This window comes from Perca fluviatilis, chromosome 4 (genome assembly GCF_010015445.1).
Source record: "Perca fluviatilis chromosome 4, GENO_Pfluv_1.0, whole genome shotgun sequence".
Lineage (NCBI taxonomy): Eukaryota > Metazoa > Chordata > Actinopteri > Perciformes > Percidae > Perca > Perca fluviatilis.
In genome coordinates this window covers 13,171,393-13,195,319 of record NC_053115.1, presented here as the reverse complement: position 1 = coordinate 13,195,319, position 23,927 = coordinate 13,171,393, and the positions used below count along the sequence as shown (strand labels likewise).

Below are 23,927 nucleotides of genomic sequence, written 5' to 3'. Positions count from 1 at the left end.
AATATATTCACTGATATAGACGTGTCTTTTGTCACGTAAAGGCAATGGGAAAGTCTTTCTGGGCCAGAGAGTCACGTGATGTTACAATTCCACTGTTGGCCTCTATGTCCATGTGTGCATCAAAGCCCAGTGAGGTTCCTGGGGGCATGGTAGAATACACACAGCTGGGCAAGGAGGCATTTCATTGGTTCTTTCCAAGCTACAGAGGATTTTTCGCTCCTTTTTCAGAGTCCATAATTTATTGCTGTCAGGGTGTGAAGACCATTTCAAACAATATATTTAAAAAAGTGTTTGCTGGAAATAGTTACCAACCCTGCCTTTTAAAGATGTGATTAAAGATCGCTACAGCATTAAACTTAGTTGTGGCGTTATTTCATGGTTTTGAAAAGAAAAAAAAAAATACAGTAAGAATAACAGATTTAGGCTTTGTAGAGGGTTTATTACATTTATAGTACGTCATCTATATACAGTTTTCTGCATCAACACAAAATATTACAAATGACCTCTGGACATTTAAAACTGGAGATCATTCACCGACAACATTTGGCAGTCAGTGGATATATACAGGACAACTTAATAGATGAAGTCCATTATCTGAGCAGGGATTAGTCCTAGACCAACAATTCAATTGAGCCAGACTGAAAAGTGTTTTCTAGGATAAAAAGGTAAGTCCTTGTCTGGAAACTGTCCCACTGTGTCTCAGATTCAAAGTTTGAAGTAAAAGCACAAATAATTGACTAGCCTTAAACCACTCAACTGGGCAGTGCCTTTCAAACTGATTCTTAATCAACTGTGCCTGTCATGAGGTGGTCAAAGGCACCCTGACAGTGATTCTTTACGTCGGCATGTTCGTATACGCTGACAAATCCAGGTCTGCACGTCCGCCAGACAAAGAAGGCAAAGCTTATTTAAAATCTGTGTTGAAGTCATAGGCATCATCTGTCGTAGCTGCAGAGAGGCTGATGTTGACGGGGACAGACTGAAACTGCACATGGCCGGGTTCTGGAAGATGAGGCGAAATGTAAAAAAAATAAGACCAAATAGGTGGAGATTTAAGTAAATTAAAAAGGACATTTTTTATAACAGAACTTACTTTTGAGTAGCACCTTCTGTGGTTTCTCTGGTGCTTCCGTTTCTTTTGCCTCCTTAGGAGTTTGTTCAGGCTGCAAGAAAAACAGATGTTTTAAACATTTAAACTCATTTTGAGATACAGAGTGATTTCAATGAGAAAGGTCCAGCCAGCAGGATCAGAGTTGGATTAGAAGTCTTCATAAACAAATCAAGACTTGAATTTTTGTCCTCATTTCCAGGCAACCAGACTGCTAACATTATTTGTATCAGCTGTATTCATTTTTTCTATAGTTACCTCATTATTCTCATCATTCTGCTCCTCTTGTCTCTCTGTGGCTGCAGCACCAGGTTTTTCTTCAGAGACGTCGCAGACACTCAGCAGGCCTGCAGTTGGGCCTTTAGAGATGAAGCTTACACTGCTGGCCTGGTTTGGGAATTTAACACCTAAAAAAAGTAAAGGGCAAAAGATGTTTTCAGCAACACGGACAGAAGTGAAAGAATGTTCTTTCAGTAGCTACAGTACATTGACAAGTCTGAAGCCCATTAGTGGCCTTAAGAGGCCATGTTGCTCTTTACACCCAATGTAGTCAGCGGACTGAGCTTCAGTGCTGCACTCGATCAAACACACAAAAAAAACATAAAAAGACTGCAAACTTCAAAACTACTTGAATAATCCAATTAAAACACCAGTACCTTTCAGAGTTTCCTCATTGCCCGTTTTCAAGTTGTTTAGATCCCAACCATTACGCATTTCAGCGACAACAGCATCAGACATGTAGGTGGGGAGGCTGTGGTTCTCCGGTGCCTTACAGTGGTAGCTCATCTTGGCTCTAAGGAGACACAAAACCAGAGACAGACTTCTGTGAGATCAAGTAAGACATAGCACTCCTGTTCTACTTTATAAATTGTCCATTTGCAGTTATCCTGGCACAGTGTTGGGATCAGAGTTGGATTAGAAGTCTTCATAATGAAATTCAGACTTGCGTTTTGTCCTCATTTCCACACTGATGCAGCTACAGCTGCCCACCCTTTCCAATCCTTTGAGAATACAAACACTCACCCTGTCCAGTCAGCAAGGAAAGCCGTGGCTGCCTGCTCTGTGTTAGGGACTCCACCTTTCTGCAGATATCCATGCTTTTTGGCGAACAAGGTTAAAAACTCCAGAGAGTTTCTGAAGTCTGGGACGTTATACTGAAGCATGATCTGAAACCATGAGAACACATGACCTGAAAATAACAAAATCACTTCACATTTACAAGGGAACACCCAAATCTGTCTAATACTCAACAAATCTCTCCTGTGATGGGAAGTCCTCCTACCTGGCTGTGGTCACACTGTTTGAGCAGAGTCCTGACAGCCTCCAGCACACTCTCCTGGCCCTCCTCCACCTGCAGGCTCCTCAGAGCCATGGAGGCTGGTGGGTTGGACGGTGACGCCACCACTCCTGGGCTGTCTATTAGCTTCACGTTCTTCAAGATGTGCACGTCCTGCATGGATCTGAGGGGGTGGGAACAGGTAACATTTGACTATTGGAAGCTCCTAAAAATAAGGGGCCTAAGAAATATATGTTATATACAATTTGAACATAATCCCAAAGTTATGTGCGTAATGCTTGTGCTAAATAGGTACCGTAATACTGATCCCAGACAAAATGCTATAATTGTGCTCAGAGCTAGCGTTGTATGCTCATTTTCAGTACTCACTTTGTGATGCCTCTCTTGACGCCGGCATTGCATGCAAGGATCCCCTTCATACTGTTGACAAGACTGCTTTTCCCCACATTAGGAAAACCTGGCGGTAAAAGAAGATTGCATCAAAGATGAGCATTCAGATTTTCTACTTTGAGCAAGTTTAAAGAAATGAACACAATCAGAATCAATACAGTGCATCTATCACACAGCTGCATAAGAGTTAAGTAATTGAAGTCGAATAGAACGCAACACATCTAAATCCATAACCGATAGAATCCAATGTCACACAGAATGCTGTTTTATGTAGGGAGAAAGCTGCGCTTACCAACTACGCCCACACGGAGTGAAGTTTCATTCTGCGTGCTAGCAGCAAAACTTGTAAGGAGCTCAGTGAGACAACTGTTTCCAAAGCAGGCTGCTGCCCGGGATCTGTCCAGGACTTCATTGGAGGCCACTATTGTGCGCTTTCTAGCTCGCTGATGAAGACAAAACCAGACAAGAAAATTTACTTTTTAAGTACCATCCACAAATTCACACTGGCTTTTGTTGGTTAGCATTTTAAGTGGCTAAAATTTCCTCTCAGTCTAAATATAGCATTGGTAAATATTTCTTTAAAAAAATAAAAATAAAAAATAATAAAACACATTTGTTTTGTTCACAAACACACTACAAATCAGCTCATTACAAAGATGATCAATTGAGTGGTTTGTGGGTTACTATTGGAGGTTATAACCAGTTATAACAGCACAGCACAAGCTGCTCAACCTTCTCAGTCCTCCGCATTACGATATATAAAAACACAAAATTAGTTCTTAGTAATAAACCGATCATTGATAGTTGACCCCTCGCAGATTTGCATTGGAATTAGTTTAAATTCTGACTCTGGAAATTCTAATTACATTGCAAAAAGCTGGATGGTGAACATGTATTAGTCAAAACCAGAGGTTAGGAGCCCTTAGCTCAAAAGCTGGAAGTAATACGGTCGGAGTTCAACAGTGTTTATATTAAGCATTCTACCCTGCAAACATGCATTTTTGATCCCTGTTGTATGTAAAATGCAACTCCTACCACTGTTTTGTCCTTGATCTGTGTTGATGCTTTGAACGCCACAACTGGAAACTCCAGTTGTAAGCACTGTATCCACCTCTCCACATTTTCCTTTGGTACCAGATCTACAACACAGAATATCAAACATTTAGAGTCCAGACAAACCATGTTTCTTTGAAATTCACAACAGACCACAGACCCCTGCTCAGAGTGTGTGTGTGTGTGTGTGTGTGTGTGTGTGTGTGTGTGTACTGGACTACAAATGACAGCGACTCATGTCCACTTACCTATTTTGCTTAAAACTAAAATCAGTTTCTTGTTGCCTTCCCTCCTCAGCACTGCCTCCTCCAGCTGTGGACACCTGCACCCCAGTGGATCACGAGCATCAAGGACTTCTATTACTACATCAGATGCATCAATAACCTGAAAAAGTAAAAAGGTAGATCAGACCAAAGATGATCAGGTGAAAGTCATTCATTTTCTACAGTAAAACATGCTGGGAATGGGAAGTTTTACCTTATTTAATTCAGAGCAAAAATACTGTTTTGAGTTCTTGTCCGGGGCAGACGGTTTGCCTTGCTGTATTTCAACCTCATCCTATGGAAACAAGACCCGCCCCCAAAAAAAAATTAAAAGCAAGTCAACAGTAGAGTGATACAATTTTGAACTGATGGATTATTTAAACCTTGTGTTGGCTTCCCATCGACCATGCAGCTTTTGTTTTTCTGAGTCTAAATTTTAAATGAAAACTACTTTGACGTCTTTTCCTGACATTTGTCACTTTTTGGGAATTCTTTTCCCCAAACATTCTTTTATAATTTTTTCCAAACACTATAAAATTGAATTAAACCAAATGTAATGAAAGTAGTGAACTTATCAGTTATTTTACTTGTTATGAGTGTTGTTTGGAACAATCCACATACATTTGTTTTTTTTACAATTTGGTTGAAAGAAACACAAATTTCTGATATAGAAACTTTTTGAAAATGGGTCAAATTTGACCCGAGGACAACAGGAGGGTTAAGTGTTTGACCTTTACCTGGCGAGCCTTCTTGGCCTTGGGTTCGGTTTCTTTACTTGTGACCTCCTTCTCCTTTTTCCTCTTTTGGGCTCGCTCCAATATTTTAGCCTGTCTCTTTTTCTCTTTTTCTTCTTCAATCTGTGAGACAAAAAAAAAAAGTGTAATGAGTATATACAGACCAACACAAGGACACTTAAAAACACAGTCCAGTCCCGTTCCCCAAAAACATCAAGGCTCTGATGATTTTAGCCAATCTGAAAAGTGACACTACATGTATATAAGATAGCGTTAGTTGTTGCGATAACGTGCATTAGAAGAGCAATGATGCCAACCTGTAGCCTCCTCTGCTCTGCCTCGCGGAGGACCTCCTCTTTGAAGGGAGCGCTGCTGGGCACGCCGGGATCTTTCTTCACTCGTTTGCTAACTCCTTTCTTCTTTGCCTCTTTCCTTAGCTTTCTGGTGTGGTCCCGGACCTAAACACGTAACAAAAAAATGAAACTTATTTTCTCATAGCTAGACATTAAAATTAATCCCAACGAGAACTAATTTACTCAAAATTAGAGTAACGTTAACTTTAGCAGTCGCATCTCGCTCACACAGGCCTCATCGTCCAAAAGTTAAACTGCGGTCTTTCTAGTAATGGATGATAAAGTCAGACACTTACCTTCTTCTGTATTTTATAGCGTTTGGAACATGTGACCCGCTTACTTGCTTTCTTTAACTCTAAAGACAAAACATAAAAGTAACGTTAGAGCATGTGAACATTGGTTGAATAGTTAGCTAAAAACGAAGCTAAAGCAGACTGAATAATGGTGGCTGTTAGCGATTAACATTTTGTTTTTTTTCTAGCTAGGTTTATTAACCGAACATTAAAGCCTTAAACGTTTGTTTTTTAGGAGCTCGTTATATTAATGTAACGTCGCTATTAGCGCTTGCTTACTTACTTGGTCGTTTCATCGTGGAGCTGCGGTCGGACCTGCCAATGTGACTGCACAGCACTGCTCTCGCACGTGGAGGAGTGAGCAAGTCTGACGATTCGTCATTTCCGCCTCTGTCGGCGCAAGTTTCTCCCCCTGCCGAGCTGGAGTGCTTTATGCTCATCCGTTGAGAGTTTAATACTTTAATCAATTGCTGTGAAAACCATATACACATATAGTGAAGACGCTGTCATTTCATCTATTTATATAAAAAATATATATATATTTTTAAAAAAGAATAAGAGGAGGATTATTAGGGTCACATGTGAAAAATGTATTTGAGTTCTGAGTTTTTTTTCTCAGAATTCTGACTTCATTCTCAGAACTCAAATACATTTTTCACATGTGGCCCTAATCATCTTCCGTGAAAAACATGTTTAACTAACTTAACATCTAATCAAGTGCAAGGAGGAAGCTAGTCCTCCAGGTCATGTCATCCTTATCACTAAATAATGAATTGGTGATAAAATAATAATGTTGAAAAGTAATTTGAATACATCCTGACTTGTTAGGATGTAAAATACAAAAAGCAAGTCTACAGCTTTAGCAAGTGCAAGTCTACTTATTTTGCACTTTCACATTTTCATTATAGTATTTTTAATACTAATCTGCTACAGTAGTTAGATATTCATATCATGATATTCACATATTGTTTTTGTATATTACTAGTATTAACCGTTTTCAATGGCTTTATTTGTTGTTAAATTTGATTTTGAATATGGTACTTACCTTTTTCTGTATTTTATATACTTTTGAATTTTGATCACGCACCTGATTGGAGATGGAACTGCAATTTTGTTGTTGAAGACTATTACAAAAAAAATCTCTTTAACTCTTGTATACTGCAATGTTGGTGTCCATGAGTCTATGATGCAGTGTAGTATAATCCACAGAATGTATACACACACAGAATAGACCAATGGTTCCCAAACTTTTTCATGTGACCCCTAAACTGGCATAAATTAGACCAGGGCGGCCCCCCATTTGTCCCAGGGTCCCCCATCTGATTGAATTTTTGCTTTAGATGTATTAATACAGAAGGTGTATGAAACCCATGACCTAAATATTCGTATATCCTGTCATTGTGTTACTTATGGTTGGAATTATAGTGAACATTTTAGTGAAATTATTCCCCGTTTTGCTGGGGACCCCCTGGAACACCCTCAAGGACCCCCGAGGGTCTCCGGAGCCCACTTTGGGAACCACTGGAATAGACCACATGTGTGTGTATCATATCGATGCCCCACTGTGTTGTTTATATTTGGGACTAGATGGCCCCATTTTCCACACAAAGATGCAGAGTGCCTTGTTTGGGCTTCATGCAATAATGTCAAAGCTGGCAGTGGGTGCTTGTTAGGATGATAACCACAAAAAGGAGAACCATCGTTAAGATTATTAGAGGCCCATTAAGGCTGTCAGAAAATCTTCAGGAAACAGCTAGCCTTTAAATTAGTAGGTTATGTGCTCAGCATCACTGGTCCCAAAAAGTGTAACCATGAAACCACAGGTTAATAGAATTTATGTTAAACTACCGTTTGCAGCCATATGGCAAAAAATATAAAAGTTTTCATAAATAGGTCATAGATTAGCACTTTCACAACATCAGGGTATGTTGTTCTGTCACGGTGATAGGCTAGTAGCAGGTGTCGCACCGTAACCTAACTGAATCACTTCTCTTTATACATCCACGAATCAGTGGGGTCACAGAAGATATTGGGGGACGATGTAGAAGGAGAAGGCGAAGAAGAAGACGTAACTCCGGGTCACGTGATTGGGTCGAGCATCTTTTTTGGTCCATTTTGGATGATAGCAGAAGCTCCGTGCAACTCAAGAAAATGACCAAACTGCAGTTTTTAAACGTCTTTTTGACTGAGCGTCTCATGCTTGCTGCGCAGGAGATCTACAAATCTGTCGAGGACACGATTTTGGAGTTCCAGGAGGAGATCGCGATCAGGGAGCGGGAGAACGACCATTTGAGACGCAGGCTGCGAGACGCTGGAATTGAAATATGGCCAGGTTAGCTCCGCTGAAAGCTAGCGGTGAAGCTGCGACCCTTTATGTCCTATCTGCCGAGTCTGTAGGGTGGCATTAGGTAGTGGAATGGGAGTGACTGCGTACAGGACTAATGTAAAAATACAATAAATAGTCTCAGAATTATGTTGTGTCACTTCCAAACAAGTTAACTTTAGCCGGTAGCGAGCTAGCTAGTTGACTTTAGCTGCTGTTGTTGTGGAGCGGCTAGCGCGTTAGCAACCTTTGTTCGTTAGCAAACCAGCTAGGTTAGCCGACTAGCCTACACCCGAGTTAGCATTTAGCTGTATCTGCATACTAGTGTGCATTTTGACGTAGTAAAAACAAAAATTCACACTATTCACTTGTTTTGTCATAGTGTTTGTGTTTGTTTACTCCAATTGTAAAACTACCTATCCACATAGAGTAGACCCATGCCTGAAACTGCTGCTTAAGTGTTGCCAAAGGTGCCATTATTATTATGAGTGTAAATACGCCATGCACTCTTAATAACAATCCATTTGTAGAGTTTTTTTGCAGACTTTTTCTCGTGTGCATAGTTAAATATCACAGTTACACCCACTGTGAGGTAGTGAATGCTTTGTGTAGGCAGTTGTGTTTGCAGCGATTAAGTAAATGTTTTTCGTCTGAGCCTCTTCCCCCTGTTGTGTTTTCAGATCGTCCATCCATGGCGCTGTTGGACGAGGAGGATGGTGAGCATCCACGCCGTGAGTGGAGTCCCAGCATGGGGCATGAAGAGCGTATCCCTATTCTGATTAAGGATAAAAGAGATCTCCGGGCCAACCAAGGAGATGATCAGCTTCGTGGCCATGGCTCTTGCAGCACACCAGAGAACATTTTTACTCCCCCGCGTGTTGGAAATGACTATCCCCAGGAAGCCCCGCACACATCCAACCTCCCTCAGAGTCAAGGTGTGGAGAACAGGGAGAGGGATCCTGCATCTCGAGGCTCCTCAAGGCATGTGAAGGTAGAGAGTGGAGGAGGCCACAGAGGCTCTACTTCCTCCAACAGCGGCGCCCAGCCACTCGCACCAGTCAACCCAAACTGCTCAAATGAGAACAACATTGACATTATTGGGGTTGAGAATGGAGGGCAGATGGTTGGTGCTAAAGGAAATGGAACTGGAGCTAACAGAGGACAGGCCCCTCACATGCGCAACCAAGGAGCCAATACTGTGGACTGCCCTCATCAAAAATCCCCCATACAAGGCCACATGTCTTCCTTTTCCTGCAAGGTTTGTGGTGAGGCATTTAGTCACGTTGGCCACCTGCATGTGCATGTACAAGTGCACACTCGAGAAAAACCTTACCGTTGTGGAGTGTGCGGAAAATGCTGCAGCTCCTCTGGCAGACTCCAGGAACACCAGCGTAGCCACACAGGAGAAAAACCATTTCGCTGCCAGATTTGTGGAAAGGGCTTCACACAGATGGCTCATTTGAAGGTACACATGAGGATCCATACTGGGGAAAAGCCATACAGTTGCCCTGTCTGTGGCAAATGCTTCAGCCGTTCTGACAAAATCAAAAGGCATCTTCAGACCCATAGCCGTGAGGGAACATATTTCTCAGGGCAATGATGCAAGCGTGTTGTTAAACAACCCAGTTTGTGAATCATTGATAAGGGAAACTTTCCTACAAAAAGCTAAAATCGCTGCCATTCAAATGAGGCTTTTTTCTTCCAACTTTTCAAGAACTAGGGATTCAGCAAGTCTTAGAGAACGTTTCTTACCTAACCTAACACTTCTCCACGCCATAGTCTCTCAATAGAGTTTGTATTAGCCAGTTTAGTATGCCGTTTACTTAATTTTGTACTTGTCACAGAGTATTAAAACTCTAAGACACAATCTGAGTTATTAGCTAGCCTTTCTGAATTATCTAGCCTTTCCTTAGTCAAATAATTAGCATGATGAAGTCTTCCACACATGCCTTGAAACTGAGATGCATAAAAAAATGCAACGATGTTCAACACAGTCACAGCTTATTATCAACCAGTCACTTCATATCCATAAAGTTTACACTTAAGTTCAAAATCTGCAGACTTGACATCTATATTGTAATCATTATTTTAGGACCTAAAATTAAGAGTCAGTGCATAAAATTATCTCAATTAACTAGAGAATTGATGGCCTGACCAATGATGCTTCGTGTCATCTGTCTAGCACTGCCAGTAGTTTTTATGTAGCAATTAAACAATGACACAAAATTTAGGAAAACAAAAAGCCACTAAAATGTGCCCGTAAACTCTGGACTTGACTGACTTACAAGGAGAAGTCTAACCTGGCACTTATCTCTATTTTCGTCTTTATTTTAACATCCTTTTTTTTCTTAATGCTGTTAAATTGTTGCAGAGCTAAATACTGCCATCTCACATCACCAGTGCTTCATGTTGTACATTGAAATATGGATCAATCTATTGTGAGACTGCTCCACTATTTTGTGACATAATGTGATATTCTGTAAAATACCACTAGTCTCGATCTACCATTCATTTTGGAATTTTGTGTCTTTTTTTAATGACATGCACAATGGCATCTTTCTAAGACGGTGCAGAAATTCACTCCATAATAGGGCCGTACAGTATTAGCTGAACCTATCCTTTGGTTTTTCAGGGGTCTCACTCTGCAAGGATTTATGTTTGTCTGTGTTTCCACTACAATAGTCATTCACATGTGACACATTTTTGGAGTGGCCTCAGTTCTGGTAGTGGATTTTCAGAGGTGATGTTTGGTGCATCATAGAATCAGGTTCTTCCTCTGCCCATCTTAGACTGACTCCCTGCACAGTAGACCCTACTATCACCTTTCTCCTCTCAGGACAAATGCTGCATTCATAACATGAGGGCTAATATCTGACTTGAAACAGCTATTATAAAAGTCAGAAACTCAGGGTTTGTGAGTTTTCTCATGGAATTTGTCCCTGCGTGTTGCAGAAATAAACATGACGTAACAATTTGCGTCTGAACATCCTGCAAGAAGATCAACAAAATAAAATATGATACCTTCAGAGTGTGTCAGAGCTCAGTTGTTGCTCTGGGATGCTCACCAGTGAACCCTCCGTGCGTAATGAATGCAGCATGAGACAACTACGGCATGTCCTCACAGCTGACCAGCAGCCCTTCACTCACAGTCTTCTCTGGGACACCTTTGCTCCCCCTGCACACACTCTAATGTACAGTGTTGTATCATTACGTATTAAATGTTATTTTTTAATAAAGTAGTAATTGAATATCCATTATAATTGTCTTGTATTCTATGCAAACAGAGCAAAGTTTAAGAATCTAACATGGCATGGTGCTGATGATCAGTGCTATCTACCTACAGTACTGTTATCCGTACAGGTACAGAGGCTAACCTCCAGTCTCTTCTGGGACAGGTCTTTGTATACAGACTTTACTCTGGTTATCTTGTCATTTTAGAAAAAGCTCAGGCATTACTAATAACATTAAGGATGCCTCTGTCTGTATTCAAGTGCCCCAGGAAATCAGTGAGCCAGCGTGCATTAAGGCCCTGTAATTTAAACTTCTAAATTAAGTCTAGCCACAGAACTTTTAATATTTATCACTTAATAATTATTATAGAGAAATGTGCGTTTTTTCACAGTTGACATCTTGACATACCAGTGGGAAAAGCACAGGTGTAAAAAAATAAATAAATGAAATTAACTATGTTATGTGCATGCAGGCTCACTGTTATGGCTTTACTACGACACATGAATAACAGAGCCATCGTTAATGGTATTAGTAACACCTGCGCTTTACCAGCTATGACAAGTCAAAATGTGTGAGGTGAAAAAAAGCCCATTGGAGAACATAAATATTTTTTCTTAATAAAAAGCAATAATATTTAAACCACATTAAAATCCTCAAACCCATCATGTGCCCACAGCCAGTAAGTATGTTGATAAGCAACATGTACAACAAAAAGATTAATTCATAGCAAGGAATCCACAAGGTTTTGTAGTAACATATATACAACACCTGGTGGGGTACTTTCCATTACAATGTTTTTCATGAGGGAACTTGACAATATATTTTTTTAAATTGCCATCTGCCTGGGCAAATTTTCTAGATTAAAAAAAAAGTTTTCTGAGTTATTGGTTATTGCAATGTTTGGCTCTGAAACTACATTTTTAACTCAAATGAAAAGCACATACAGAATAGATTATCAAATGAACAACTGTAAACTGGAATTTGCCTTTGCCATCATAAGATCATATAGACTTGTATGTTCTACACATTATGAATTGACTGACAACTGCTAATATCAACATATCTGGTTGTATGCAACCTTGTGCTGAACCATATATTTACACATCACAGCCTCAAACCTTAATTTCTTTCAAATCTCTCAGTAAGAGAGAGTCACTGAAAGCCCTAACAAGCTTTATGCACCAGTTAATCATTCCGAACGACTACAATATGTTTCCAATAATATCTTCATGATGTGAGGGAATACTGTGATATTTATTACGGTCATATAACAGTGTATTCTGTTTCTATGTTGACAATAAAGGCATGTCTGCCAGCAGCCGTGAAACATGAGACAAATTACAAAACCAAGGAGACCTCACAGATCACACTTGGACACAGTCCTGTGATTTGTAGGGAGATGTCACATCTCCTCGAGGTGCTGGCACAAATGGTGAATGCACATGGCAGGAAGAGCCAGGAGGTCCGAAGCTATAAAGCCAGGAGACTGAGGGAGATGCAGTTAATATAAAATGTCAGTAGCTGCCAAACAGAAGTTATTTAGATAAACTTCCCTTTAAGGCGATCAGTCTGACAATCCAATTTTTTTAATTTGAATTTATTAAAAGGATAGTCCCAATGTAACAAGCTGTCTACTTTGTTATTGTATGATTACATTACCCAATCACAGGCAATCCAATCAGAAACCTGTGGTGTAATCAGCCATCAAAGTCAGATGATGACACGTGTCCCCAACTCTATAAATAAATACTTTTCTTTGCCAACTGCAAACAAAGAAAAATACATTACACTCAATACAAAACATGCAGCATCTCATCTTTTAAAACAAGTTTGCACACCTCAGCATTTTCTACCCCTTACTGATTTGACTTACAGTTACTTAACTCAAATCAGCGAGGGGTAGATTTTATTAGTCTTTTACAACCAAAACACATAATTCACACAGCTTTTTCTGGAGGCTTTTCAGGGGGTTAATTATAAACTGCACGCAATTGATACCTAAAATATGTGATTCAATTTCAAATTATGAAAGAAACTGGTTTTCTTCCTGTGGCATTTAGCCAAGTAGGTAGTTTTGGCCTTATTTGACCCAGGTTTTGAAATAAACATTATATCTCTTGGATGTCGGACTCCATAAAAAGTCCACCCAAAAAGTCATCGTAGTCTACAATTTTATCAAAAATAATTCTAGGAGCATACAGTGGTTTCCCTCCACACCAACTTCACATAAAAGGGACATTTTGAGCAATCACCATGCCCTTTATATCTAAAAATAACAGTGAGCATCAGTATTTTATGAGCTACAGAGGTTTCAAAGTCTGACAGCTGTTGCAGTTGAGTGAGCGGTGTGATGAGACTTCTCCAGGGATCTCATTCAAATGTTGATGGATCTCCAGCTTAAGCATTCAGTGCATATGTCAGTTCATAACCCATGATGATGGCATGAATAATAAATAAATATGGTTTATGGTCAGTAGCTGCAGGTAGGTTAGAAGCAGAGGGCATTGGAGATGGATATTAGTCTATTGTAAATAGATCTCTGACCGGAAACAAATATATTTCAGCCTCAGAACAGTAATTCATAAGTAATGGTTTCTCATCTTTAACAAATTGATCTAAGGTTTAGGACAGAAAGGAACAGAAGAAAGCAATTTGTCTGTCCGATAATGTATGTATGGACATACAACACATGCTGTAGTGCACGTTGTGTATCTATTTGGAGTTTTACTTTTTTTAAATTAAATTAAATTTATTAGGGACCATGTACAATTTTAAACATAAATGTTACAATTAGATTCATTGTACCAGAGTTAGCCTCAGGCTAATTTACATCTGCAGTCCCCTGGCAGGGCACAATAAAAAAACATACAAACAACACCAGTAAGCATGCAGGAGCCAGGCCGTATAAGATCTTGTACACTTAAAGGGGTGATAGAATGATTATATAGGGTATTTTACACTGTTCCTTAAGGTCTCCTAATGGGATATGTAACATTGGTTGGGCTGAAAATTGCCCGAATGCTATTTTATTAGGCCCTTAACTACCCTGTGAATATGGGTCTACTTGCTTTTCTTCCAAATATGGTATGCTCATTAATATTCCGAATGAGCTACGTGCTGATTGGTTTGAGCAAACTACATAGAAACACATGGGAGACTCGGCAGCAGGCCTCATATTTCAGACACTGCAAAGTTATACATTGTTTGTCGGGCTATTTCGTTATTAAATTCACTTCTGAGACTTTTTCAAGCGAGAAATCAACTATATAAAGCTCAAATATGGGCCGTTTTACGAAAATTGATGGCTAATTGCAAATTTGGTAAGACTGTGTGTCGAGTTCAGCCAACGGTGCTGCCTCCCCGCCCGCCGGTGCTGCCTCGCCGCCTGCCGATGCTGCCTCCCCGCCCGCCGGTGCTGCCTCGCCCGCCCGCCGGTGCTGCCTCGCCGCCCGCCAGTGCTGCCTCGCCGCCCGGCCTGCCTTCCTTAACAGACCCCGGCCTGCTATGAGGTACTTGGAGCTCCGTCACGGCTGGCAGCCCACAGCAGGGACTACCAACACCGCTGCCCTGACAGAGCTCCAGGGCCTTCAACTCCCCTCTTCCTGCTAGCTAAATGGCCCGTTGTGTGTGAGTGAGAGCGCCGTCAGCGAGGTTGTTACTACACCAGCAATCTCTTACCACATGTTACACACATGTCACACCACTTACATCTAACTATATGTCTTATAAAGCTAACAATGGTGTCCGATTTCAAGTTAATGAATATTTGTGAAGACTAGCTAGGTGTTTCGTTAGCTGCGACTGTCCCTTCAATTCTAGCTATATGTAGCTACAAATCACGGATAGTTAGCTTCATTTTCGGTCTAATTCGAGTATATTTACAGTTTGAATTTCGTCACGCCACATATACAACATCTAACTAAATGTCTTATAAACCTAACAACGGTGTCCAATTTCAAGTTAATGAATTTTTGTGAATTTCAGAGGACTTCTAAGAGGAGGCTAGCTAGCTCTCATTGATAGAGCTCCATCCAGCCGCAGGCTTTATCAATGAGACTCGCGGACAAGCGGCGTTTATTTCCCCAATCGTTTGTTTAAATAACTCAACACATTATAATTACACACATTTTAAGATTAACTAGAATCTGTGGTAAGAGATTGCTGGCGTAAAAAGCTCGCTGACCGCACTCTCACTCACACACACCTGGCATTAGGAAGAGGGGAACTGCAGGCCCTGGAGCTCTGTCCAGGCAGCGGCGTTTGGTAGTCATTCACCCACAAAGCAGTGACTCTGCGCGGGTATGAGGTGCTGTGGGCTGCTAGCCTTGACGGAGCTCAATCGAGCTCACAGCAGGCCGGGGTCTGTGAAGGAAGGCAGGCCAGGCAGCGAGGCAGCTACAAAGGCAGCACCAGCGGCTGAACTCCGACACACAGTCGGACCAAATCTGCAATTAGCCATCCATTTCGTAAAACGGCCCATATTTGAGCTTTACATGGTTGATTTCTCGCATAAAAAAGTTTCAGAAGTGAATTTTGTAATGGAATAGCAGAGATCTGCATGACCTAGATTCAGAAGACTACCTGATCTCAGGTCAGTTGTGTAGCAGTATGTAAATGTTGGGGCGTGACCGTTCTCTTAATACACCCATGGGCTGACAAAGGTTACGATTTTTGGGAGGTTGACGTCAACTTCCAGCTTTGTTGAGATTCGCCCGTTTTCAGCGCCAGTTTCAAAATATGAGATTTTCATAGTAAAGGAGTGTCAATGGGATTTTGAGCTTCTATGTATGTCCTATTTACCCACTGAATGGTCGTTATTCAACTATGACAGGGTAAAATTGGTTTTGCATTCTATCACCCCTTTAAATACTCACATACTTGTACTTGAGTGTGGTACTCTGTCCCTGTTTTAGTTTCAGCTTTGTGTGTCAGATACACAAGTTTTCCAGACATCTATTGACGTTTCTTTCACTCCAGGGGAGCAGTATTTATCTCTTCAGAGTAGCCTGCAGGGAGCCTGTGAACTACTTTACTGCGGCTCTGTCCTGCAGCCAGCCACTTCAGGAGACCAGAGTTATTATTAGCCCAGTCTGTAGACTACAGCCCTTTACTGGAGAACACTATGCTGTGTATGTAAAAACCTCATAGTTTATCATGACAGGGAAAATAATTAATTTAACTTTGTGATCAACTTAATGGTCAATCTATGGTCCAAGTACTGTGGCAATTTTAATAAATTGCATAAAATGGGAACAGTGTCTTGGGTAAAGAAGGAATCACATTTATTTACTCTGCACATAAACCGTTTCTAGTTTTTTTTTTGTTTACTTTCTTTAGATTAGTTTTAGGGCATTTCTGCCTTTAATGGACAGGACAGCTAGGTGAGAAAGGGGAGAGAGAGGGGGAAGACATGCAGGAAATCGTCACTGGTCAGATTTCAACCCTGGACATCTGCGTTGAGGCATAAACCTCTCAGTATATGTGCGCTTGCTCTACCAACTGAGCCAACCTGGCCACAACAGTTTCTAGTTTGATAAGACAACTGTGGGGAAGCAGTGTGTGCCAAAGTACATTAGGGTTTAATCATGAACACATACAAGTCATCATTTAAATGACAAACCTTAAAGCTATAGTTTGACATTTTGGGGAATATTTGCTTTCTTACCGTGTTGTCGCGAGAGTGAGGTTGCCACACGACCATTAAATATTGCAGGAAGTCACTGCGTCCGGCCAAGAAATAGTGTCACATAAACCCTTGTAAAAACTACAGCTTGTTTTTTTCCCCACTTCAGTTGTGTACAGATTATACAAATGAGAAATAATCAGTGAGCTTTAGAGGTGATTGTAGATTAATTTTGTTACATTTCAACAGAGCCATGCTAGCTGTTTCCACCCCGTTTCCAGTCTAAGTTAGTGGTGTCCGGTGGAGTTCTCTTGGAAACAAACAAAAGCTATATTTACATTCAGTGTTTCTCATTTGCAAAGTAAATTATTCTAGTGAATAAGTGCTTTTTTTCAAAATGTCAAACTATTCCTTTAAACTGGCAAATAGCAGAACTTCCAGAAAGCAAAACAAGTGCTCATACTATGCTTTTTGGCTTTTTCCCTTTCTTTTATTGTGTTATATATATTTTTTTGTGCATGTAATAGGTTTACAAAGTGAAAAAGCACAAAGGCCATCCTAAAGGGACTTACCATTTCAACAGGAAACACTGCTCACAAACTGCTCCAAACAGCTCTATTGTAGTCCAGCCTTTACTTCCGTGACAAACGTGCGTCACTTTGTAACACGTTATAATGCTCGCCTAGCTGCTAGCGTGGCACTCCCTCATACTCTGCTTCTGACTGGCTAGTTGTCCTTACCTAGGTACTGTGCATGCAGATTGAACAGAAGTGAGATGTCTCACTCTGTAGCTAAAACAGAGAGCTCAACACACAGGGTGTAAAGAAGAGCTGCAGCAATGTGCAGTACAACAAAAATATGATGTTTTTTGAAAATTAAACCATGTAAACCTATTCTGGTACAACCTCTAAATACAATTATGCACCTGAAAATGTGCATAATATGAGCACTTTAAGGGTTTGCATAAAGAAAACACCTCTACCTAGGTATTACAACGGAGCATACCATGATACTGTTGCCAATAAATCTATAGTCAATCACAAGAGACCGTCATGATCCAAATTTAGATCAGTCAGTTATTAAGTCAAACGGTGCTCTCGCATCTCCTATTGCGTAATGCTTGCTTGTTCAGAGTCTGGTTTGCCACAATGGTAGCAAATGTATCATGAAAATATTTCTGCTGGCAAAATTTCCTCAGATGGAGCCAGCAGAGCAGTTTTTATTCAGCAGTTTGAATTGTGTTTAGTAAATGCCAAATGGCATTCTCTCTACTTTGTTAGGTGTGTTCATTTATGGAAAGAGGAATAGAACGATCGCTCTCAGAAATGTCAGATAACAGGCTGCTGCTTATGAGTTTGGCCCAGACTAACAGTTGGCTGATTCAAGGTTTTTGCAGCTTAACTGAAGCCGTATGTTTACGTTACTGAGCAGATGATTCGCGTCAGCCTTGAAAACAGTTTGACAATAGGTGGAACAGACGTAAAAAAGTGCCTCAATGTTGCTAGAACATTTTAGATTTAAAAAAATCATCCTAATGTAAATCAAAGAAGAATACTGCACTGTGTCTGTATCTCTGTGATAGAATTATCATGTTAAGGCTTTTATTTAGACATCACATGTTGACAAAACCTTAATGAAAAACCACGGTTTTACAGATTACAGTTCTGCTTTTCAACTCTGCTGTTGGTTCATGTCATCTTTGCTTGAACCAATCTTGCTGATGAGTTATTACCTTGATGAAATGATCTAATGATCCAATAGTACTAGTGGCAAATATGATATATCTTGGGATGTAGCCATCTCTGGTTTTATCCCAAACACACACACACGCACACACACGCACACGTGTCAACTGAAAATATGATTTTTCTATGGTTTGTCACATCTCACATATCCTCCTTCTTTTTTTGCTTCTGTGTGACCGCTCTATGACACATCGATCTGTTCTTCACAGAGGAGGCGGGAGGATTACACCTACATCTCTATGATCCTGTGGAAATTAAAGCATATATTGTATGTTGGCAGGAGTGTAAGTGATTTTAAGGGCCAGTCAGAGAGATGTGGCTGCATGAATAATGCTTCATGAGGAACTACAGAGGTAGTAACATAGTAAGTCAGTAATAGAGGCAGAGAGTCAGTGATGTGTTGTCAGTGTAGTCAGTAACTAATGTGATGCCCTAAAGCAAGTTGTAGAGGGTCAATGAAGACTGTTGGAAGACAAAGATAATTTAACAGAATTATGAAGTTATAGACTGTATATGTTGTGTAACAATATCATTATTTAGGATAATATATATTGGATATATGGATTTAGATTTTCTTCCTATCAAATTCCTCTTAAAACTAACTTTCTGGAAAACTAAGGTAAATCTCACAGATTAAAACTCAAGGACTAATTATTAAGCAGTCCTTCCCTCCTGATTTAGACCTCTTAAGTCACTGAGACCAAAGTCTCTCATGCTATAAAGAGTTGTGGCTTTACACTGATATGATTTGCCATGTGGTCTAATTACTATATATAATCTCTTGGAAAATCCATAATAAGCATCACAGGAAATTAATTTGTCCATAATAGGATTACAGACCTCAGTCACAAATACCATCAACAGCAGAGTACTCACTTCACTTGTTTCTTCCCCTTAATGCCAGCTTTTGGAAAGAGCTGGAGGGTAATGCTTGGACATAAAATGCTACAAGAAATTATATAAATATAATTATATAAAGGATTGAAAATAATGTAGATTTGAGAATTTGTGTGAAAGAAACAAGTCTTAGATTTAAGAGGTATTTGGAGAATGATTGTTTTGCAGGAGAATCAACACAGGACACAGGATTCTGGCTTCTTACTGTTCATCCCACATCTCTATTGTCAAGGAGATACTCTCTCTCTGTTCGTTTTATTCTATCTGTGTGAATGATGCGTTTCAGTTTTGCTTCTTGTGTGTTTGTGTAGCCTGTCCTCTTTCAGGGTTAAATGGTGGAATGGAGGTCATGTGGCTCAGCTTTTTGGCGACACCTGGAAGCTGCTTGATATCCTCCTGGATTCATCCTATTCACATATGTTCACATTCAATCTATCATTTTGTTGATTGTCTATATTGTAATTTTATTATGTTGGTCTATTCTGTACACACGACATCTATTGCATGTCTGACTGGACTTGACTGGAGTCAAGTCAATTTTGCCATTCAACCAGGTGACTCTTTTTCTGTGTGCCGATCGGACGGCCACATTCTGCTTTACAGTATGATGAATCATGCACACGTTGAAGGAGCTGATGGCATACCATTTAACTGGAATTATACCTTGTACAATTTCATTTTGGTGTCACTTTGACAGCGACTAACTTTACAACTGAAGCGTTTAAAGACTTTTGTCCATTGTTTATTTCTAAAGAAACATGACAATGTATAAAAGGCTCCATTACCTTGTACCTCACGTAATGGCCCCGTAGCAGCCGATTTTATAAAAATAGGCTAACGATTGTGTCATAACCATGTGACTTTCTGTCGCACTGTAGATAAATTACCGTCCCTTGCCGTCTCTTGGCCCTGCCATCACATTTCCCAGCAGCCTTTTAATGTTGATGCCAGCCTAGGTGCACATATGCACTGCCATAAATCTCGGGGATTAAATGTGCAGCTGTATTTGTCTGATCCCCCTATCCAAGAAAACAGGGAAATCTGTGCAAATGTTAGCATGCCCAGCTAACTAGCTTTCTACCTACAGTATTAATCTAGTATTACTTCCAAAGGAGCCTATAGTATCATTATTTTGTGATGTCACAGGTTACATAACCCTGTTCATCCCGGTTTATAGTTACAGTAGGCCTACAAAGCCATACACTGGGGCTAAAACATATTTTAATATTATAATTGTTTTGTGATTTTGTGATATGTATACTATGTATGTAGGTTGTACATTTTTATTCTACACTTGTATATACTGTACATGTACATTCTTGTTCATCTAAGTATATTTTTCAGTTGTTCTGGCTTTTTATAATATTTGCCATTTTATTTAATTTAACCATATTTGTTTTCATCTTATTTATTATTTCTAGTATATTTCTTGTATTTTTGGTTTGTGTGTGAGTGAGTATGTGTGTATGTCCTCCTTGGAAACTTGCTACTTGTAACAGAGTCATTTCCCAATTTGGAATTAATAAAGTCCATCCATCCATCCATCCATCTATCTATACCCTAAACAAACACTGCTACTCCTTTATTTCCAGGTCTTCTTCATGAATCATCAACTTGTGAGCATGCTAACATCTTACCTGGGATATGTAGCTTTAGCCTCAGTCTTGTAGCATTGTATAATGCGGCCATCATATTAGATGTAAGACTTTCGACAGGTTTTGTTGATTTCAACATTAAAAAGATAGGATCTTCAGCCAACTCCCAGAGTTTTAGAGTCTGGATGACTTTACGTTAGTTAGATCCAGGTCATAAAAATATGCTTGCGACAGACAGTCGTCATTTCATGCGACAACAATAGGTTTTGTCGGCTGAAATGACAACTGTCTGTCCCTAGCATATTTTTCTGACCTAGAATTGAGAACTGCTCTTTTCTCTTCCGTGTAAAATACCATAAGTAAAACCCATTCTTCCAAAAATTAGGCTACTGCGAATTTCAAGTGGTAAATCCACCACTGTAAACTGCATGTGCCTTGTGAGAATGGAAAGCGTAACAGAAGGCAGGGCTTATCGTTTTTGCTTTAAATGTCACCATTTATTGCCAGCACCTGTTATAATGCGGTTTGCCTCCTGTTGTTGTAGCACTTGTTGGTTATGTATTTATACAATTCATGCATTGCATGCTGTTTTTTTTACAAGATCCTTTATGGCCTTTCTGCTTCAATGGACAGCTTTAAGTGGAGAATGACATGAGGGATGGATGGGTGACATGCAACATATGAGTTACAGCTAGTCTCGGTCCTCATATCGCCTTTTCTCTAAATGTTTGCATTTGGTCTGGTAAGGCACTGGATATCATTTCTCAAGCGATTCGTTCTGCGCATTGCTTTTCCCTATAATAGTAAATTTGGCTTCAGCCACATTGTTTGGTTTAAGATGGTTATCAGTTTCAGTCACAACAAGCAATTTATGGGCAAGTAATGCAACTTAAAAATTTATTATGTGAAACTTGCCAAAGTAACTAAAATAACTTTTATTAATAAAGTCATCTTTCCTTTGACAAATTGCTACCAGGTTATTCAAAGGTTACTGTAAGTTATTAAAATACTGCCGACTTTTAGTTTGGCTACTACGTTGTGTTAACAGTATAAGAGAGAGAAAAGATAAGAGAGAGAAAAGAGGCAAGAGAGATCAAATGAGAGTTGGTTGACTGGGCACTGAGTTTAGTGGGCCTCATTAGAGATGAAGCTTCATAAAAGAGGATACTCACTAACAACCCTGGTGCTTTGACCCCAGTGAGGCGACGGGGGCAATGGGTTCTAGAGAGGACAGGCTCGGATGAATAGGCTACATCAGGATTAGGGGGTGCCCCACTTGGGTCCCTGAATCTCCTGTTTTCGCTACTAGAAATCATGTATCCTTATGAAAGAATTACCCTGAAAATCAATAACATTAAAAGACTTTCCCATTAAACAAATTGGCCTAGCTCAGGACGGCATAACAGACTTTAGGCACATGCTGTAAATTATGGAAGTAATTTACTGCACTCTTTCTCCAGCATCCTGCCAAAAGCTGGACTGATAAGACAATAAAATATAATACTTTCCAGCCAAAAAGACCAGTACATGAAGCCTTTTCATTACTTTTGCCACCAAAAAAGTAAATAGAAGTGAAATTGAGGGTAGCAGCTATCTTAAAAACATGGTCTGGGAAAATACCTGTCTTTTAGAAGATATAATCTCATCTGTCTTTTCAAATATGTAACAGTTCATCCTCCCAATTCCAAAAAGACTTTCTGAACCATTTCCTTAGACTGCAGCTTCCACTGACTGAGACTTCATGTAGTCAGGCTTGCAGGGAGGATTCATGCAAGTCATACATCTGTGGAGTATGAAATGCAGTTAAGAGGCTGTTTGCGAAACTACTCAAGACGATTAGATCAAGCTCTTGAAAAGCATCATCAATGCTCTCCCTCTTCCACTCTCCATCAGAACAACCATCTCTATGCAGTTTCAATGTGTGCTGCATCATTTCCAGCTACTCAAATGCCTTACACTTAATTATAGGCTACATTACTGTGTAAAAGCTCTGGAGAGAAGTTTTGAAATTATAAATGAATCCACAAGTTTATAGTGACCTTGGTTCAGTACAGACATCCTGAGTGGATGTAATTCAATTAGGTTATGCTGTGTGTATCCAGTCTCAAGTTTTTTTTTCCCCCTCTGCTAAATGGCTGAAACTTTGTGCCGTAGTGTTTGGTTTCAGTGTTTCTGTTATTTCTTGTGTATAATCCCCTCCAGGTGTGCACCTGAGTGTGTGAAGTCACTCCCACAGCTGAGACTGCTCAGCTGTAAAAAGGGGGAGGCGTTAATTACTTGTGCCGAGCCGGTGACAGGGGAGAGGGCTTCAGTGGAAGCCAGAGTGACACACTGAGTTGGAGAGGGCTTCAGTGGAAGCCAGAGTCGAGCCAGCAAACCAGAGAAACAGCAGGTTCCAGTGAGCAGTGTGCCCAACGGCTGTGTGGAAGCCGTATGGAGTTGCTGTGTGAAGCAATACTGCGATTGTGGTTGTGTGAACTGCCACTTTGTGTTGTGTCTTTGTTTAAAGACTTAGCTGGTCAGTTTCACTTTTTGTGCTAAATACCCGTCTTCTGTTTGTGGCAAGGCAGGTGGCGCTAGGGGAGGAGCCGCCACCCGAGTCCAACTAACCAACAACGCAACCTAGGGACTTCCACCCCAAGATAGGTTTATTTCTACTTCAACAAGCACCCCAGTTATACAAAAGGCTAAACAGGTTCACTAACTGAAGTAAGACCGAAATGTGGTTACAAAAGAAATATTTATTAATGGATAATTTATGGCTGGAAGGGCCTGTAAAAAAGGATGGTTAGAAATTAGGTATAGATCAAATTGCAATAGGAAAGGTAGAAAAGTTGTTATTACAATATATATTTAGCAATCTGGTCAATTTTTTTTAAAACCGATACACTCCCAGTTATGGCTTAAATAATCAAAGGAAAAGGGGGAGACAGTGGGCAGAGGCCAGCTGTGGAGAGACAGTCTACTAGGGGTGTGTGCCAGGGGTAGACCAACTTACCCACCGCATGTGCCCACTGCAATC

General features: G+C 40.2%; 2 protein-coding genes and 2 non-coding genes across 4 annotated transcripts; 1 reads left to right on the top strand and 3 right to left on the bottom strand.

Annotated features, from left to right (window-relative positions):
- Positions 1–418: 418 nt before the first annotated feature.
- gnl3 (guanine nucleotide binding protein-like 3 (nucleolar)) lies at positions 419–23,927 on the bottom strand. Its single transcript, XM_039796883.1, has 16 exons — positions 23,904–23,927; positions 5,775–5,961; positions 5,495–5,553; positions 5,163–5,303; positions 4,849–4,968; positions 4,326–4,406; positions 4,097–4,232; positions 3,831–3,934; positions 3,088–3,238; positions 2,775–2,862; positions 2,391–2,568; positions 2,132–2,274; positions 1,765–1,901; positions 1,367–1,515; positions 1,094–1,163; positions 419–1,002 (listed from the first exon to the last, which is right to left on the bottom strand). Exons 1-16 carry the CDS (start codon positions 23,910–23,912, stop codon positions 905–907), a joined length of 1,851 nt encoding a protein of 616 aa, XP_039652817.1. The 5' UTR covers positions 23,913–23,927; the 3' UTR covers positions 419–904.
- On the bottom strand, positions 2,000–2,073 carry LOC120558251. Its single transcript, XR_005639080.1, has one exon. It is a non-coding gene; the product is annotated as a small nucleolar RNA SNORD19 (small nucleolar RNA).
- Positions 3,409–3,542, bottom strand: LOC120558254. The gene has a single exon (XR_005639082.1). It is a non-coding gene; the product is annotated as a small nucleolar RNA SNORA47 (small nucleolar RNA).
- LOC120556962 (zinc finger protein 239-like) lies at positions 7,413–11,068 on the top strand. Its single transcript, XM_039796885.1, has 2 exons — positions 7,413–7,823; positions 8,495–11,068. The coding sequence occupies exons 1-2, from the start codon at positions 7,643–7,645 to the stop codon at positions 9,412–9,414; spliced, it is 1,101 nt and encodes a 366-aa protein (XP_039652819.1). The 5' UTR covers positions 7,413–7,642; the 3' UTR covers positions 9,415–11,068.

Excerpts from the sequence above, each read along its gene's own strand:
- gnl3 (XM_039796883.1), bottom strand. Across the intron at positions 5,554-5,774 it reads CTCCACGATGAAACGACCAA|AGTTAAAGAAAGCAAGTAAG; the intron begins GTAAGTAAGCAA and ends TTTTGTCTTTAG. Across the intron at positions 2,863-3,087 it reads ACTCCGTGTGGGCGTAGTTG|GTTTTCCTAATGTGGGGAAA; the intron begins GTAAGCGCAGCT and ends TTTTACCGCCAG.
- LOC120556962 (XM_039796885.1), top strand. The coding sequence starts at position 7,643 with ATGACCAAACTGCAGTTTTTAAACGTCTTTTTGACTGAGCGTCTCATG. Across the intron at positions 7,824-8,494 it reads TGGAATTGAAATATGGCCAG|ATCGTCCATCCATGGCGCTG; the intron begins GTTAGCTCCGCT and ends TTGTGTTTTCAG.